The sequence below is a fragment of the Phascolarctos cinereus genome, unplaced genomic scaffold (genome assembly GCF_003287225.1).
Source record: "Phascolarctos cinereus isolate Bilbo 61053 unplaced genomic scaffold, phaCin_HiC Scaffold_4;HRSCAF=312, whole genome shotgun sequence".
NCBI classification, from domain to species: domain Eukaryota; kingdom Metazoa; phylum Chordata; class Mammalia; order Diprotodontia; family Phascolarctidae; genus Phascolarctos; species Phascolarctos cinereus.
In genome coordinates this window covers 476,831,826-476,851,381 of record NW_027555847.1, presented here as the reverse complement: position 1 = coordinate 476,851,381, position 19,556 = coordinate 476,831,826, and the positions used below count along the sequence as shown (strand labels likewise).

The window sequence follows — 19,556 nt, the reverse complement described above, 5'->3', positions numbered from 1 at the left end:
CACTAAATATAATGGAAAAGAGAGAAAGAAAAAAATAAGGAAATCTCTCCTTGCTGGTAGGGTGGCTAGGTGGTGCAGTGGACAGAGCACTGGGCTTAGAATCAGGAAGACTCATCTTCATGAGTTCAAATCTGGCCTCAGACACTTACTAGCTGTGTGATCCTTGACAAGTCACTTAATCCTGTTTGCCTCGGTTCCTCATCTGTAAAATGAACTGGAGAAGTAAATGCAAATCACTCCAGTATCTCTGCCAAGAAAATCTCAAATGGGGTCAGGAAGAGTTGGATACAACTGAACAACAATTCCGCTGAGTGGAGCAGGCAGTCGGGGCGGGTTTATTATTGTCTTATGTTCCTAGTATTTTAATGTGTAGTACTGAATACACTTTTTTCCATGGCAAAATAGTTGTAGATATACTTTATGGGTTAAACCAGGGGTGGGGAACCTGTAGCCTCGAGGCCACATGTGGCCTTCTAGGTCCTTGGGTGCGGCCTTTTGACTGAGTCCAAGTTTTTTTGGGTTTTTCGTGTGTGTGTGTGTGGGGGGGGAATCAGGGTTAAGTGACTTGCCTAGGGTCATACAGCTAGTAAGTGTCAAGTGTCTGAGGACGGATTTGAACTCAGGTCCTCCTGACTCCAAGACTGGAGCTCTATTCACTGTACCAACTAGCTGTCCCCTGAATCCAGGTTTTACAGAACAAATGAGGGAATTTCTGTAAAACTTGGACTCAGTCAAAAGGCCACACTCAAGGACCTAGAAGGCCATATGTGGCCTCCAGGCTGCAGGTTCCCCATCCCTGGGTTAAACTGTATTTTGAGGGCTAGTTCATTAATCTTCATTCTCCATAATAAAATTTCTATGGTAAAATGTATTCCCATATTCCAATCTTTTGGAACACAACCTATTCATAAATGGAAAAGTTCCCATAGTTAGAGGATCGTTTTGATTCAATTAGATGGCAAAGTTGATAGAATGCTGGGCCTGGAGTCAGAATAACTGAGCTCAAATCTGACCCCAGACTTTGCTATGTGACACTGATCAGGTCACCTAACCTGTGTGCCTCAGTTGCCTCAACTGTAAAATGAGGATCGTAATAACACCTACCTCCCAGGGTTGTTGTGAGGATGAAGTGAAATATTTGTAAAGTGCTTAGCACAGTGCCTGGCACATAGTAGGCACTTCATAAATGCTTGTTCCCTTTCTCTGATACAGGGAAAATAAGTATGATTCTTACTTTATCCCTTACACTAACATAAAAAATTAGTAACAAAATGCTTTTGTGGGATTTTTTTTTCCTCCTCAAAGTATGTATGATTTGCTAAACTTCACAAAAAGATCTGTTAGAAAAGAAGTAAGAATACCCAATCAAAATGGTAGCATTATTTTATAGCATTAAAGATAAAAAAGTTAACCACAAAAAAGGAGATTATATAGACTGATAGGACTGAAATTTGGTAAATATAACAATCTCTGTGATTTTAATAAGAAAATGATAACTGGCAACAAATCATGACTCCTCAAAAGAGAACTGTTATTTTTTACTATACAAAACTAATAATTCCACTAATTCTGAAACAAAAGCACAGTGTATCCCAATAGTTAGCAATACACTAGAAACTTGGGGAGTTAGAATTATAATCAGAGAGAGAATCAACAAATGTTACTACAACAGACCTAATAAATGTTACCATATCATTTGAAGATGTAGAAACTGAGGCCCAAAGAAATTAAATTACTTAACTGAAGTTGCACGGCTAGTAAATTCCAAGTCAACAATTCATCCTGTCACCTTATGAGTCTTTGCCCCTGTAAATAACCCTCTTAATTTTCTCACACCACCTTATATAAAATATTGTATGTAATTCTGAATATGCCTTGCAAGTACTCCTAAGTTATAATGCTTCAATACAGATCAATGCTGATTAAATAGTGAAATACAACATTTTCTACACAAACCAAGTTATCCTTAGTAGGAGAAAGGTGAAGACGTTCCAAATTGCCCAAATCTATGCAGATATATCTTTATAGGTAACAAAACCTGTAGAATTCAGAGTCCCCTAAGTTTAAATTCATAATAAGTCAGACAATACCCAACTAAGTATTGTGCTCCTTCAAGTCCTGTGGGAAGCAAGAGTTATCAATAGCAATTCTAATCTAAATGTCTGGCATTTAGGATTAGTTAGATTTACTGGGCAATAAATATTTAAAAGCTTAATTTTAATTTACTTTACCACATTTTTTCATAAATTAAGATTCAGATTAAGAATTTAGAAAGCAGTCACTACCCATTCTAAACTCACAATATTTTGCTATTGCTTTTCTTCAGTTAAATTAGGAAAATTACATCAGAAAACTATTTCTACCTTAAAAACGAAATAAAACAATTGTTTTTGATTCCTTTCCTCTAAAATGTTCTTAATTAAATATTCCGTTTCAATAAGGTTATGATTCCTTAATTAGAACTTTAAAAAATTAGTAAGTACATAACATTCTCTATAACTTAAACATTTAACTATCTTTACTTCTGAAAAATTCTAATAAGAGATATGAAAATAAACAGTAAGCTTATTAAACTGATTAACATTTTTACTTTATTAGCAATTTTGAATTTATTTCCTACGAATTTCATTTTTTATAAATCAGGCAAAAAGAACTATCGCAATTTAACAGAGGAAATTCAAGATCAGTGTCCAAATTCTAAAATCCAGAACTGTTACTATCCCTCTCATATTACTTCTGACTTGACCTCACAGGTTTGTTATGAGGATCAAAAGAGGTGTTTGTGAAAGTACTTAGAAAATTACTGTAAAATTACTGTACTGTACCATACAAATAATTGTCACATGACAAGGAATTATCTCATACTTCAAGAAATAATGGAATATTAAGTTTAACAGGTAGTTTTGATTAACAGATATTAGTAAATGGCTATCACATTAAATTAACCAGTACACTTAGATTCACTGAAACAGAAACAACAAACTTTTTTTAGCTTGGGGAAACAAAAGTTCAGTAAAAATAATAATAATAATAATAATAATAATAGTTCCCACCTTTAGAGGACAAGAAATTTTGTTTTCCTTTTAACAAACTTCAAAACTGACCTTAAGTCAGTGTAAAGGCAACCTGATTTAGGCAATGACAGACATATCTGAGAACTATCTTTAAAAAGTGCTCCTGAACTCCATTTTTAGCTTTTAAATGTTAGAGGTTTTAATTCTGTGCCTTTTCACCTTGAATAATATAGAATCAAACACAAAAGCAAAGGAAATCTAAATACCTTTTCAATTTTAAGACTGATCTCTTCAGATAAGAATATAGAGCAGTATAGTTTGACAACATGGCACTGAAAAATCAGAGCAACACAGTACTGCCATAGACAGGTATTGCCATACACAGGGTGGCAGCACTGAGAATGAAATACATATAAGCATAGCCAAAGCACAGCTATACACACAAATGACTGTACACAGATATAAAACTGAATATGCAGTAACTTCTTAAGAGCCCAAGGGTACTTGGTGCCAATTAAATAGTTCCTTTACATTCTCACATGATTCTGTCTTTTAGATAAGTCATCTAAAGAATGTGTAAAATTGCAGTTTGATAATAACACATTTAGTTAGAAACTCAATTATCATCTCTGAGGACTGATTCATGAATAAACTAAAAAGTTTGCCTTCCACCCTCCCTCCTTTCCTTCTACACCTGCTGAATATAATTCAAGGACCTCGCCAGGTACTTACCTGATTCATATCCCATACTTTAAAAATAATGTCATTCTTACCATGAGTTAGGATAACAATAAAAATTATAATTTAAAAATATTGTTACATTGTGAACCTTAAGTTAATAACTTCTTCTATAACATGACACTTGGGAAGAGTGGTTTTATTAAAGGAAAAGATATTTTTCAACAAATACAATTTTTTTAAAAGTTGCTTGGATTTGGCTATATTATACTCACAGACTATGCTATTGCTAATTATGAAAGTTTATTAAAGAAAACATTACCTGTAACATTTATGAAATACATAAGCTTTTAAAAGTTTTAAAAATATCCTGAAAATGGTTATATGAATGGTTATAAGTGAAAATGTATTTTAAATAAGGTAACAGATTACAAAACATTTTTATATCAAGAAACAATTCCCACCTATTTCTCACTTCTTTTAATAAACAGCAAAAAACCCCCACAACAGAATATTTTAAACCCTGGCAAATTTTATCATGCTATTAAAAACTATTTGTTATATATTATCTAATCTTTAAAATATATTGTCATCAATTATCTTATAACATTTGCTACTTGAAGGCCTTCCTTCTTTATAACTATCAACCGTTTTTATAAACTTCAGGGAATAAACAAAAATAGATTCAAAGAAAAATAATTCATTTAATTCATTTTTCTTTTGTTTCAAAGCAACTGATCATGCTGTCCAGCTGAAATTTTAAAACTCATTTCCTACTTCCAATTAATTCTATTACTTGTTAAAAATATATTGTAAATTAGACCAAAAACTAATTTATCTTACATGATTTAATTCCCATGCACTTATACTAGGTTGCTGTTATTATTGAAAGGCAAACTTTTCCTAAAGTATAATGAAATAAATTTAATTAAGCTAAATTTGATCTGTACATTATTTTATGCATATACTCAGATAACTCTGAAGATCTTAAAAACACTTTCTGGAGAAAAAGATAAAACATTTTGGGCATCACACTGAGATAGTTTCTTGCACTAACCATTGGCAAGCTGCTTCTTTTTCAGACCTTTTCACCCTCCTCCAACTCATAACTTCTGGGACAGCTCCCAGCACACTGGTGCAATTTACTTTCCTATTTTATTCTATAGCCTCATTTTAATCTACTATGAAACCCTATAAATTTCCAGAATTGCTTTTTTTCTCTTAAATATTATTAATGCCTGAGGAAGCCTAAAAATATGGATAAACTGAGAAAAACTTTTAAATGAAAAATGCATAAAAATCCATTTTTTAAATTTCTAGGAAACACTGTATTTTAAAAGTTTAGGATAATCAAATTCAACCTAACAATGTTGATTATGATCACAAGCACTGTTCATAGTCATCTTTATTCACAAGCTTACATCAAGAAAAGATTGTCTTATCTAAATTAGGAAGAAGTCTTCCCAGATCAAAGTACTTTACTTTCATAGAAATATATAATTTCTCAATTTATTTGTAAAAAAAATACTAACAAATTATACTAAAGTGGTGTACATAAAAAGGCACAGTCTTATTCCACAAAATATTTTTATTTCTTTTTCTAAAGCTGATTATAACCTAATTCATTACTTATATCTTTCTATTAGGATGTATTCAGAAGCAATTGTTCTCTATCTATAATCCCAGTATTAAAACACTAAAGAAAAAAAGTCAAGTAACTGAGAAAATCCAATAGATTTATACTAAACTGTCACCTATTTTCATCGGCCACATTTGAGCTACTCAAAGTTCAATGGTTCAGTTTACTGAAAGTTTCCTAAGAACAATGAAAAAACATTGTTTAAATTATCTTCCAGTGAACTAAAGGAACTTTTTACCAACATCTACATTTGATATTTTAGCTAGGGCAGTTAATTCCCTTTTTTTAACTTTTTATTTTAGGATCTCCCTAAATTTTAATCAAAACGAATGACTGTACCTTTTTAACAGACATTGATTGAACAGCTATAGACCAAAGGATGTCAACTTTACATGGCAGCTTTTTCCTTCAGACATTTAATATCTATACCAATATTCGGAGATTAACTATTAGTTAATCCTAAATAATCAATAAAATATGTAACTCAAATAATAGCATGCAAAATATAAGTAAAATATCTGTGATTAAAATATGCACCTCTCAGAAGAAATGAAGAAATTAACCAGACACAGAATCTTGATTGACAGTGATTAAAAGCAAAGATTTGTTAGATTCCATCCCCCCTTAATTACAATGCCTCTCTTCCTCTCAAAATATTTTCTAGTAAAATAAAAAAATTCTAATACTAAACACTAACAAAATTATATTCTTCTTTAAGTAAGAAATAGCTTAATTGTTAAGATGAAGCAGTAATTCTTTTAATCCACAGCATACCCTTGTGTACAGAGAATGCACTCTGGAAATGATAGCCACCATTACATCTTTCAGATTATATTAGGTCTGTAAGAAATGATAAAAATTTGTCCCACAGAATCCAGAAGACAAGTTGTTTATGGTTAAAGAGCTTTGTCCTGGTTTCATTAATCAAAAAGCAAATTCTAGACTATCAGATGAACTGCAGGTAATATTAAAAAAATTGCTATTGTCAATAGTTTCTGACAGTTTCTGATGATGAAAATAATAAAACTAAAAGGATCTTAGTATACTTCAGCCGGCCACAATTTCAAATAATCCTACATTTAAAATAACATAGAATACACTGTTTTCTTTTTGAAAGAAATTTACCCAAATAATCACTATAAATAATTCTCAAAATGTCACTTCTTTTAATGTGATTAGGGAAAAAAATAGCCTTCTTTAAGAATGGTACTTGGAAGGTCATGTTTAAAAAGCAGACTCTCTGGAATCTATGGTAAAATACATTTAAGTTCCCCCTTCTCTTGGTCACCTATTTTTCGTATATCTAAACATTTGGCTATGTAGTTACTGGTCTTGAATTTACATAGATCAAATTTTAAACTCACCATAATTATTATTTTATTTCAAAATTCTTATCTACCCATAAGCTTCTCATCTATTTTGTGCATTTTAGCCCTCAGTTATGGTCATACATGTATACATTTTTATTCGTTAAAAATTTGGTCTTAAAAATGGAATAAAAAAATTTATTTGCTTTTGGACACTGTCTAATTTTTAGAAATACTTGTTTTTCAAGATTAAGAAAAAATATTAACTTAGAAAAGGTAATGCAACGTATAGGGAAATGTTTCAGGCAAAACTGCTTATCCTGTTAACCTAAGATATAATTGCATAAGTTCGCTCACTCAATGTGCAAGTATGCACACACATTTCTTAGGTAGTCATCTCAAATTCCCAACACACACTGTGGTTAGTTTTAATACCATGATCCTGCAGTAACTCTGTTTACAAGATATCCAGGGACTATTTAAATACTAACAATTTAAATGTATTCTGAGAAGAGCCCCATCTTCTGTGAATAGTATCACACCACTTCAATTTTTTTAAGTGACATAACATTCCTTCTCTCTCCTAAGAATGTTTCATAATGCATCATAAGCTAAAAAAAAGTGAAGGAGCCCCCCCCCCCCCAACTCAACAACAAATTCAACACCACACAGAGAAGTAGAAAACAAAAACACCAACGTGCTCTTGGTAGTTCCATACCACCATATTCTTGCCAATATTACCCTGCAAAGAAGAAGTAGTGACAGGTGTACACATTAAGTAAAGATGCAAAATACTGGGCAGCAGGCCAATCCATTTAAAAGGAAAATTTCAAATATGGGACTATAACAAATTCTACTAAGTCTTCATATATGCATTCTTTTCATGGCCTCAATCACTGATAACTAAACAGCAATAACTATGGAAAATTATTATAATATGAAATTTTTAGTTTAAATTCAAATCAATTCAAAACTTTACTTCCTTTGATGATAAATTTAATTTACAAATTAACTTGATGCTAGTCTGCCATAAATTTAAAATACTGATATACTGTATTCAGGTTTGAAGAATCTGTGACAAGCATTTGAAAAAGCTTGTGTGTGATAATGACAGATTTTTGAAAGGTAAAATTTTTACCAACAAGATGGTTTCTTAGCCCAAAGCATGAAAGGAACCCTATATGAGAACTGTAAAATCATACTTAGCTTACAGTTCATCAATACAGATGTACCTTACCATCATATTTAACTTATTTGTAAATACTTTTCTAAGGCTACCTAAACATTTACTAATTGGTTAAATATGGTGCCTACTCTGCTAATTTCTGTTTGCATTAAAATTTTAAGGAATCTAAATGCTCACTTTTGTACAGATCTGAATACCAACTGTTATTCTGAAGAAGTGTTCAAATATTTTATCAAAGATACTTAAAACATAAAAACGTTTCAAGGGAGGATTTATAGCCCTGATGCCTTTTACCTTTCCTCTATCCTACACTTTGAGGAACAGATTCATTTGTTCTAGACTTCCACAGAAACTCTTCTTTTACTCAAAGAACTTAAGAATCTAAGATAGTATTAGTACAAAGAGAAAAGTTTTAGATTTCACCAGATTAAATACATGTAGAGACCTATTAGAAACACTATAAAAGCCTAGGCAATGTAAATGAAGCTATGCAAGTGAAATCACCCACTTTATTAGCCTACACATTTTAAGACAGCTTCATTTACTGAATGAAAAAGATCTAAATAAAAACATATTAAACCCTCCAAGTTGGCACTATCACTTTGATTGTATAGCTAGGACTTCAAAGGTAGTTTACCTATGTGATAAAGTTATATCTTTTAAAGTGTGTGATAAAAGACAAAACATTAAGTATAATTAAGCAAGAAGCAATTTAATCCTTAAAAAGCAAACTCATCTTTTACAGAAAACTTAATCAACCAAAATATCCACTGCAGCAATCAAGACTCCATGATATGCTCAAAAGGCAGACTTTGATAATAAGTAGGAAAATGAACAATCTTCATTTTTAACTAAAGTTAAGACTATCAATAAATAAAATCCACTATCTTAATTGGATGAAATATGTCTACAGAGTTTAAAACACTTTGACAAGATCTATTCTGGGAATGTTATCAATAATAACCCTTGAATCTCTTTCTCCTTAAATAGAAGAACTAAATTCTTCCTAGAACTCTCACTAACTTTGAATTAGTGAGATTAGGAACATTTTAAATAAGATCTTAGTCTGTAAAAGCATTGTTAATCCTAACTGTGGGGTGGGGAGGAAGGTTTGATTTATGCATCATCCTCAGAATATCAGAAAAGGTAGCTTTAGAAAATCAGCAGACTTTAGCAGCAACTGGGGGAGAGGGATGCTCAACAGGCAATATTTCCGGTACATAGAAAAAGCTTTACAAAAAAAAAAAAGCAAATTCAAGTTAGATACCATGTTGTGCTCTATCAAAAGAGAACTCCCCTAGGAATTACTAATTCCATACTAGTACACATGGTAGTATTTTCTAATTCAGACAGTAGCTAGTTGTGTGAAACATACATTCAAACTCACACTATTTGGGGAGCAGGGGTAAAAGAGAATCACAATACTACTGCTTTTATTTAAATTGACAAAAAACTTATGATAACATGAAGTTTCCAAGTAACCTGAACATTTCAATGATCTATCTTGTGTTGCAGCAAATGCTTTTCATTCACTTTTACAGAAAACTGATTTCTTGATGTCACTTTCTGGTTTATTCAAGTACTGTTTCCCTTCTTTTAAACATATAATGCATTTCTGCCTATTCTGAGGCAATGGTAACTTTGCCTTTTACTGAAGAAAAGGCATATGAAAACTGAAGTCCACTAAGGCTTTATTGATAACATTATTAGATCTCTGAAAGTAGAGACAGTTATTAAAATTCAACTTCAATTTTTCATATTAGTAGATTAGTTATTTTCTTAGTATTTACTTAAGAGTAGCTAATGTGATTTAATGTTTTAAAGTGAGTTTTTTAAAAAAAAATTCTAACTGCTTCCAAAATCAGAAACCACAAGTTGATATTCAACTAATCTAGTGTGGTATAGTTATAGACATTTTAGAGAAGTGGCAAAGATAAGAGATCAGTTGTGAACACAGGTTAACATACGACAGACTACAAAAAGCATCATGTTTATACAGCAGGAAAGGTGATTTGCACAGGAAGCCTAAAAGCTCAGCTCTCTTATCTAGAAAAAGAACCACTAAGTATTTAAGTTACTTTCATTAAGAATTAAATATAAAAGAAAAACTAGGATTTCTTTCAGAAACCTGCATACACCTGTGGAAAATGCAGTGCAAGTAATTTTTTATACATTGTACACACTTTCAAACAGATCATCACTAACACATTACAGCTTTTTAAACTAATGGAAAACAAACCCTTGAGGGCAGGTGATATAGCTTACAATAGGTAAACATTCAGCAGTTACTAAGACAAATAAATTATATCAAAAGATACAATGTAATTGTTCTTGTGATCTTAAAAACATTTTAAAGGCTCAGAGCCATAGGAGAAGTATGTATGGTACAACCTTTCTAGAGTGAATATATATATGTAAGCCTATCCACAGTTCATACATACTTTCACAGGAATGGCCATTGCTCAAGTGTTTAAGTCCCACCCCCCCCAACCAAAAACCAAACTTGTTTACAATTTTCAACAAGAAGCCCACAATCTACCATAAGCCAAAGTGGCTATTATTTATTTTAAAGTTTTTATAAAATGGCTATAAAATACCACTAGTGACCAACAGAGCCCTTTGATCTCACTGCATGGGATTCATAACTTCAAATTGTGCTATGCTATTATTACACTATATACCTTAAAGTATTTCCATTTCTCCAAAATTCCTTCCAAAATCAGTTTCCAAAGCAAAGTAATCTAACACAAAAAGTTCCTGTGAGGACTTGTTACACAAAAGGAATGCTTGGATACAAACAAATCTACACATTTATCCCTCTTATGAAGTTTTTTACTCCATCCCATTCCATCTCTCCCAAAGATGAATGTACTTCTGTAATATAAAGAAAAGACTCCCCCCCCCCTTTCGCCCCCCCCCATAGTACTCCCCCCCAAGCACCTTTGGCTCCTTAGGTCCAGAGACAGCTTCTGCATAGGTGATGATAACTATAAGAAAAGAGAAGCTGTCTCTTTAACATGCCCTGTTCTGTCCCTGATCCCACGTGGAACCAACATCAGCAGCACTTTCCCATTAACTTCAATGTGATGCAAGAGGCATCATCCTTTTATATACATAAAACGAGAAAACCTCAACTTACATTCTTTACTTAAGAGGAACAGGTGAAACAAAGGTGTCAGGAAAAGAGAAACCGAAAAACTCCTCAGCCCTCCCCAAAAGGTGCACTTAGCTTACTCTCTGTCCTCCCTGTGCAACATCACCTCTACCCCTGACTACTATAGAGTTCAGTTTAAATAAAGGAGGGAGCCACTAACAAAACCTGAAACGTAAAGGCAACGAAAATACAATTTACAGCCGGAAAGGTTTATTCTTTTAATCACACGTACCCACTGTACGAAGAAAGTGACATTATAAAGACATCCCTTCTTTTACTTCCAAAACTCACGCAAAGATCACGAAAAGGGAGTTATAAAATAGCAAATGCAGCATTTATCTTATCTCAGATCAGTCCACATTACCAATAAGTTTAGCAGTTTCTGCACTACCACCTCCCCCCTCCCTCTCCCTCCTTCTCTTGCATCGGATTTTCACGTTTTCTCATTGTCGGTTGTGAGTTATAAAAGGCTTTTGCCCTTCGAAAGTTTTAAAAAAATAAATAAATATTAACTCCTTGGTCCCTGCAAAGTCAAAATGGACCTGAGGGGAAACGCGGTGGATACTTTTACCTTTAGCGAGAAAAGGGGGAGCATCCCGGGTTTTTAGGCATTTTTTGTGATTTTTTAAAAATTTTTATTTGGTTATATGCCTGAGTTCTCCCTCCATTTTGGTTGTTTATGATACTGACAACAAGCTGTCCCTGCTCTCTGCAGATCTCCTGCTTTCATTTAACACCCCCCCTCCCCCTACCCCCCCAATGCAACCCCCCCTTCCAGGGCTCACACCTCCCCCCAAGCAAATAAAACACCCCAACCCCAACTCTCCTACCTGGGGAAAGGGGAAAAACAAATTCATTTCTCTGGAAAGAAAAACCTCTGGTGAAAAAGGGGCAAAGTTACCCCAAGTCACTCAAAGTGCCCCCCAAATATTGCCGACTGCGGGTTTCCGCCGGGGCCCTTGGGAAGCGACTTTCCCCGGGGATGTTTTGGTGGAAAATGCGGAGTGTTTACTCTCAAAACTGAATTTATATTAATTTTTCCCTGATTTTTCGGGTCTCTAATGTCTTCCGCTCTCGCTGCTGCCGCTGCTGCTGTCACAATATTCACAGCACCAGAGAAGAGGAGGAGGAGGAGGAGGAGAGGAGGAGGAGGAGAGGAGGAGGAGGAGGCGAAGAAAAAAAAACTTTTCAAACTTTCCAAACCCTTCAGAAAAGGGGGAAAAAAAAGTTTCTTTTTTTTTTTTCCCACCGACTTCACCTTTTGGTCCCCGGGACGCGTCGCCTCCGGCCCCGGCAGGAGCGGGAGCTGGGGCTCTTCGCTGCCCTTTCCAATGATTTTATTTTATTTTATTTTTTTTCATTTTATTTTGCTCTCTCTGGGGTCCCGAGCAGGGGCTGCGAGGAGCACAAACTTTTCCTCCTCCTCCTCCTCCTCCTCCTCCTGCTCCTCCTGCTGCTGCTGCTGCGGCGGCTGCTCCTGCTCCGGCGGCGGGGCTGCTGCTGCTGCTCCTCTGCCCCCTCAGCTCGTCCCATAATTTAAATAACCCTGATATTTCCCCCGCTAAACGCCTCTCCGCCCGCCCCGGACCCCGGGAGAACTCACCGCGGGGCTTTAACATCCTCCCTCCGGCCCGTCCGCCGCCTTTACACCGCCCGCCGAATTTCTAATAATTTTTTTCTCATATTTCGGGCTGGACGCGGCGGGCCTGGAAATTGTTTCCTTTCGCCTCTTTCCAGCAGCCATTGTAGTGTATGCGCTGCCCCTGCAGCCCAACTTGCAGCAGCCGCAGCCGCAGCCGACGTCGCGCCCACCGCCGCCGCCGCCGCTGCCGCCGCCGCCGCCGCCGCCGCCGCCGCCACCGCCTCCCCCGGCCCGCTCGGGCCGCCGCCTCCCTGATGGCCCGCCCCTCTCCGGCCTCCCCCCCTTCACGCCCGCCCTCCTCTCCCCCCACTTCATCCTCCCTCCTCCCCTCCACCCCATCACCGCCACCCTCTACCGCCGGGCCCGGCTATTGGGCGCCGCTGCCGGCCTCGAGCCCAGCTCTGGTCAGGCGATTGGTGAACGCGGACGTCAGTCTTGCAGCTGGTGTTAAGGGGTGGGCGCAGAGCTGAGATTGGGGGGAGCGTGGGGGAGGGGGAAATAGAAAGGGAGGCGGATACCTCGCGGGCTTCTCCCCCCTCTTTCCTCCTCCCTCGCTCCCGCCTCCTCGCGAGCTGGGGGTGGGGAAGGGCCGGCTGGATCGAAGTCTTCGAGTGGTCGGCCCGGTTGTCAGTCACATAAAGGTGAGAACCGATTGGACAAAGGGGCAACTGGGGGGAGAAGGGGCAGCGAGTTAGGCTGCGTGCTACATAAGGCGCTGCTGCGTGAGCCATTGACGTGTTTGGAGCTGGAGACGGCCTGGAAGCTGGGGTAGCTGCGGTGAGAGGTAAGGGGGTTCCCTTCTTCCTCTGGGGTAATTGGAGCGAGGATGTACTTGGTCCTTTCCCCCACCCTTGCCTTTCGGTCCTGCAACTTGAGCCGGGGCCCCCGCGGTCTCCTTGGTCCGGAACAGCGTGTTCCAGGCCTAGTCATGGCTCTGTCTCCTCCCCCCTACTCACTAGGTCGGGGAAGCAGCTTCCCCATTTGTACCGGGACGGGGAAGGTGACCTCTCCTTCCCACTGGGGAGGGGTGTGTGTGTGTGTGTGTGTAGGCAAACTTACCCCCCCTTTCAGGTATTACCTTTGAAGACCCACCTCACTTCCTTGTTTCTACTCCCTTCCATTCATCGCCCCCACTCTCAGCTCCTGGGTGGGGGGAGCTTTGCTGGTGAGATGATCCTGGCCCTCCCCGGGGTCAGAGGTCACAGTCACCCCTCACCCCCCAGCTGAAGCAGCAGCCTCCTCGCGTGACCCAATGTGGAATGCCCTGGTTTTGTCTTTCAGGCCTTGGTTAGTGGCTGGAGCCGTCGGTCCTCGGGGAGCCCCGACCCCCGGCAGCGGTCTGGCCGGTTGATAGGGACAAACGTACTCCCTGATATGCCGATCCCTCCCCGAACCAAAGCAAATCAGGAGCCGACAAGACAGCAACTATTGGGGGAGTAATACCAAGGAATAATAATTTGAGAGCTTCCTGGGTAGGTTTCTGAGCTTTTCCTGGAAGTGATGGGAAGGGAGAGGAGGGAGAGCTCAAGCAGTCTGTCTGCTGCTTTCCCCCTCCCAACTGACCCCTTACGGGAGGGTCCTTGCAGGCTTTTAAGGGTGCAAGGAAGAGGAACTGTCCAGAACCACTGTAGAAAGCTTCCTTTCACCTTCAGAAAGTGGACCAGGTACCTCAAGACCTTTGTCATGTTAATTCTGTTTTTTATATCCAGTCTTCCACCTAACTACTTCCTTAATCTAAATGGACTTTGATTTGAACTCGACTGTTTTTTATTGGAAGATAATTTCTGCTTGGGGTATAGTAACCTTGAGAAACTTAAGCACTTTTGATAATAGGGTCACAGAGTATAAATACTGAAGGGGAAAAGGAGCAGGTCTTGCTATTAATAAACCATTCACGTCTCTCTCAGTCTTAGTAATAGACCCTTAAATCCTTCCTAGAAGAAGTTGCCTAGTTTCAAGTCATATTAACCACTTGAGTTCCAGTAGATGTCTGATTAAACAGTAAACTGAAAACAAGGTATTTGTTTCCTAAAGGTAAGCACCAGTGTTTTGAGTGAATAGGAAAAAAAAAACATTTCATAGCACTTTGTCCTTGTACAAGGAAAAATAGGGTGATATAAAAATGTGCTTAGGAAGAAAAGAAACTTCTAATTGTTGATACTTAACAGTTATTAACTTGAATCACAGTTGACTTCTACTTAGGACTTATGTCTAGAACAGTGGTTTCAAACTGAACAAGAACCAGGGCCATCAAGCCATACATAAGGATCCCTGCAGGCCACGTATTGGTTTAGTTTTAGTGTTATATATCTTTTATTGCATTTTTGTTTATTTTGTTAACTATTTCCCAATTACATTTTTTTCTTGTTCAGCAGCATTTTTGATATCTTTAGAGCATCCGCATCTGCATTTTCTAAATGTTGAAAATGAATTAACTATACTTTTATTAAAGTAGCCTCATTGACATTAGTTAAAGCTGAAGGTACTAAACTTTTTTCTTAACCCTTGGAAGATGATCATATGTGGAATAATTCTTCAGACATCTCCTATGCCCACATAAGAAATTTAGCCTGGGTACCCCCTTAATCTTATACAATCTTATATACCATCCCCCAGAATCAATTTCTTCTTCTTCCTCCCTAGGCTTCCCCAAACCCCCCCCTTCCCCCCCAAAAAAAAAGCCTAGTTGTACTGTTTGTCAAAATAAAGACAAGTGTTTCTCTTTTGGGATGTGAGAATTGAATCATAACAGTTACAACTGTAATTTTTAAATTCACTGTTAACTTCATAATCATCTTAATTTAGTGGGTTGTGCTGCCACCTTTAATGAATTTCTCTGCATCTCCTTTAGGTAGTATTTGATAAGTAAGAGTAGAAATCAGCAGTAGAACATGCTCAAACTTCATGAAAGGCTTCTGAAAAAATATTTCATAAGAATCTAATCAAGGAAGAAACTGAATTCCTATGAAAACTGCTACTTTGGGATGGTTTAAAAGCTCACTGCACAATATACCTATAGGGATAAGGATTGGACCTGTAATTTCATTGAAAAACAAAACTATCAATGCAGGTTATCAACTTCTCTGCAAATTAAAGCTTGACAGTTGCCTAGAACACTGAGATTAAGTGCTTTGCCCCAGCATCACAACCATTATGTATCAGAGGCAGCATTAGTGAAGGTATCATCCAGTACTTACTCCTTTTATAACGACTTTTTTCTGAGGCAGGCCTTAGTTACTGCACCAGAGAGAGGCAAGTATAGTGGATATGTATAGTGTTGGACATAGGAGTCAGGATGACCTGATTTCAAATTCTGCTGTTGATACTTAACAGATATATTTGATCACGGGCAAGTTATTTTAATTTCTTTAAACCTCAGTTTTCTTAACTGTAAAATAGAATGATAACTGAATACCTCATAGGGTTATTGTGAGGCTCAAATGAGAACATATATAAAGCACTCTTCAACTTTAAAATGCTATAAATGTATTGGCTAATATGCCTCAGTGTCATTCCCTGGTGGAAGCCTTTTTATCTGAGACAGCATCAGTTAACTAGTATGATTTGTGATGAAGTGGGAATTATGTGTTACAGCATTTTTGAAGACAGTGATTGCCCTACATCTCTTTTTTATTTCCATCCTTCTAACTTCTTAAACTACAAAGAGGGGATTAGTCTACATCACTAAGGTCAGGTAACAGCTCTAACATTCTGTATCATTCTTTGATCCTTCTTGCCACCTTTTTGTCCCCTCCCCCCAATTTACATACACTTGAATTGAACTTAATTGGGTTTTAACTAGTTCATACTTCATTAAATAACAGCCTTAAATATTTAATTGCTTAATATGAACTAATCAGTTATATATTTATATAGTTACTATGTATATAAAACTACATATAGTTAGATACAGTAAATGTAGTTATATGTAACTGTATATTGTATACATATGGAGATAAAGGTAAACACACATGAACTTGAACGGTCTGGCTACTTCTCAAAGTAGATTTGGACAAAATTTAAACAACTATTAGCAACTATGAGTGTAGGGCAAAACATGTAAAGTACCTGTTTCTAATTGTAAAACTTAATTGAAATTTTTCAGAGTAATATAATCTTAAATGTTTCAGGCAATTGTGCCAATAGGATTTTAAAAACTTATATAAATAACCTTTCTTTCTAACTTTTAGCTGCAGTAAGAAGATTAGGATGCCTGTTGTTGTGAAGAGACTTAGAGACCCTGATGTAAATCCTTGTTTGCCGGTAGGATGGCTTTTTTTGTTTAACTTTCATAGATTTTTGAGTTGGAAGAATAAGCCCCAATTTTGTGATTTAGAGTTTCTGTATTTTTGTAATTATTGAATAAACTTTTAAAAAATTCTCAACCATTGTATCCTTATTTCATAGAATATTTTAAATATTCACAATTTAGCCCATCAGAATATTTATTGAGCACCCACTTATTTTCTTACACATTTGTATAATGTATACACATGTATATATCAAACCATTTTGTTATCACTTGATATCTCGACACAAATATATAATGTCAGAGAAGAATCTTAGACCAAATGTAGTTTTTATTACTTATATGGAAAGTTGGAAGGTATGGCATTTTAAAAACTGACATTGGAATTTAAGTTCTTTTCCTATTACCCCATTCAGTGCTGTCCTTGAGGCAAGCTAACAGTAGAGTTATCTATTATAATAGAACTAATTTCTTAAAACTGAAGTATCTTCTAAAAGATATAGCATAAACAAAATGTAATGCTGTATTACAAAATTTTTATTGGCATTTGTTGGGTATGACCAGCAATACTTACTCATTGGTTCTGCCCCCCCATCTGAAACTTATGCCAATGAAAACCATATCACTCAATCCTTAATGCATTCTCTCATATGTATGTATATTCACTTTAAAATTTGGTGGCATGTAAACTTAGATCTTTTCATGTGTTAAAATAGTTCCTAGTAGCTTTATTATAATTAAAAGAGCCTGTTTGGAAAGAACATGTTTTCTTATGCTTATGAAAGCAGATATTCATATAGTTCTATAGTTGACTAACTGAAATTAACTCATTTTCACTTTGATGTTTTGAGATAATCCAGTCTACTTCTGGTTCAGTTCAGACTACTTAAACTTGGTTCCCAAGTGTTAGTTATACTCCTTTAAATTCACATAGCTTTTTTTTCCTGACTTATATTTGAAATGGAATTTAATTTCTTTTTTAAAAATTGCTTACTTAGCATATGGCATTTAATAGTCTGATGGAAAGACATTTTGGTGAATTAGGTATAATCTAGGCTTTCTTAAAGTTAATTTGGCTCAAAGATCATCTGTATCCTGGTTTTACCTCTTTGGTCTGCCTTGGTTAGAATTTCCTAACCCCTACAGATAGGGTGTCAAGACTACGAGGGAGAAATGAAGTGTGATGCCAAATATTTTTCTCACACACGTTGAATTGGAAAATATTAAACCAAAATTTTGTCCATGAGTGTTCCGAAATGGCTTCCAAAATGGACTGGTTTTATCTTTCCATCATTAAATATTGCATGTTTTGCATGTTAAAGGAATCAGATGCTTCTACCAGATGTATGGATGAAAATAATTATGACAAGAAAATGTGTACCACTTGCTTCTTGAAGTACAAAAACTGCAGGAAATTTTGGGTAAGTAGAATTAATACCAATTTGAAAGATGAGATGTAGGGAAATCACAACCCATGTCTATTGTTAATTGTGATTATCAGAGCAAAGAGAGCCCTGAAAGTTTGCAGATGCTTAGCAGTTATTTTCAACTTCACCATTTCCATTTCCGTCATAGTAGCATGATAGGTTAACTTGTTTTTCCTATTCAAATTTACTAGCTTTGTTGTGTCAAACAAAGGTACAATGTCTCCTACTCAGAGATGTTTTTATGCAATACAGCCTTACCATTAGACATTAGAACTACCTCTAAAATAGCTAGTAGAGGCTTACTTTGTTCTTAAACTTTTCACACACATAGAACTTAAGGGAAAGACTTCTACCTCTCCTCCTCCTCCTCCTCCCATCCCCACCACTGATAACTGCCAACATCACTTGTCAAAGCTTTTTATTCTTAAGGGGTGCATTTTTTCCTGACTTGTTTTGTTTTGTTTTAACTTGACCTTTGAAACTTGGATGTGTTTTTTAAAAGTGTGCCTTTGGGGGGAAAATTGTTTGTTTTTTAAGTAATGGAGTAAAGTTAAAATAAATATAAAATTAACTTTGATTTTTGTTTGCTTATATTTAGAATGCCATTATGGTGGAAAGACGACGAAATGGAGTTAAACCACCTATGCCCACAGCTGCAGAAAGAGAAAAAATCTTGGGAGCAATGGGAAAGATGCCCTATTAAAGGCTTATATGAATAATATTGTTTCTTTGACTTGATATTTTGGACCAGATCTTTTAAAATATATTTGATGCATTTTGATTTTTATACCAACATTACTTCCAAACAATTTATCTTCCCTCTTTTCTCTCCCTATCTCCTCCTCACCCCCAGGCACCAACTCCTCCATAGTGTCTTCTCTTAAATATTTTTTTCTTTTAACTAACACAGACCTGGTACAACTGCAACCTTATGTTACAGAGGACAGAAGACATAGTATTTTGTACCCAGAGTTAAGGGTAAATACTTTTAACTATTTCTAGCTCCTGCAAATATGTCAGATTGAAAATAACTTGGTTAATGTTTCAAGGGATAATTCTATTGTTACTAATGACATACTATGTAATTATACATGTATTTATAAATGCAATGTCTTGCATTTATAATAGTGTTTTATATTTAACACTTTGATCCTCTAAAACCCTTCAAGTTTGGTACTATGAGTATTAAATGTTCTGTTTTACAGATTAAGAAACTAAAACTGAGAAGTGGAAACTTGTTGGAGATCATTTATGTATTAA

General features: G+C 36.3%; 2 protein-coding genes across 4 annotated transcripts in view; one reads left to right on the top strand and one right to left on the bottom strand.

The window, feature by feature from the left end:
* Positions 1-12,783, bottom strand: part of PLAG1 (PLAG1 zinc finger) — a 71,346-nt gene extending 58,563 nt beyond the window's left edge. For both annotated transcript variants that reach the window (XM_021005944.2, XM_021005943.2), the window contains exon 1: positions 12,582-12,783. The gene's annotated coding sequence lies outside the window, so the exon portion shown is untranslated. The remainder of the gene's footprint in view (positions 1-12,581) is intronic.
* A 512-nt stretch (positions 12,784-13,295) lies between these two features.
* CHCHD7 (coiled-coil-helix-coiled-coil-helix domain containing 7) lies at positions 13,296-19,015 on the top strand. 2 transcript variants are annotated; one of them, XM_021005925.2, is made up of 5 exons: positions 13,296-13,404; positions 13,902-14,092; positions 16,811-16,883; positions 18,192-18,290; positions 18,895-19,015. In XM_021005925.2, exons 3-5 carry the CDS (start codon positions 16,830-16,832, stop codon positions 18,997-18,999), a joined length of 258 nt encoding a protein of 85 aa, XP_020861584.1. In that variant the 5' UTR covers positions 13,296-13,404; positions 13,902-14,092; positions 16,811-16,829; the 3' UTR covers positions 19,000-19,015. The 2 variants fall into 2 exon arrangements, with proteins under 2 accessions (XP_020861584.1, XP_020861583.1); XM_021005924.2 differs by lacking the exons at positions 13,296-13,404; positions 13,902-14,092 and adding an exon at positions 14,126-14,284.
* Positions 19,016-19,556: the final 541 nt, after the last annotated feature.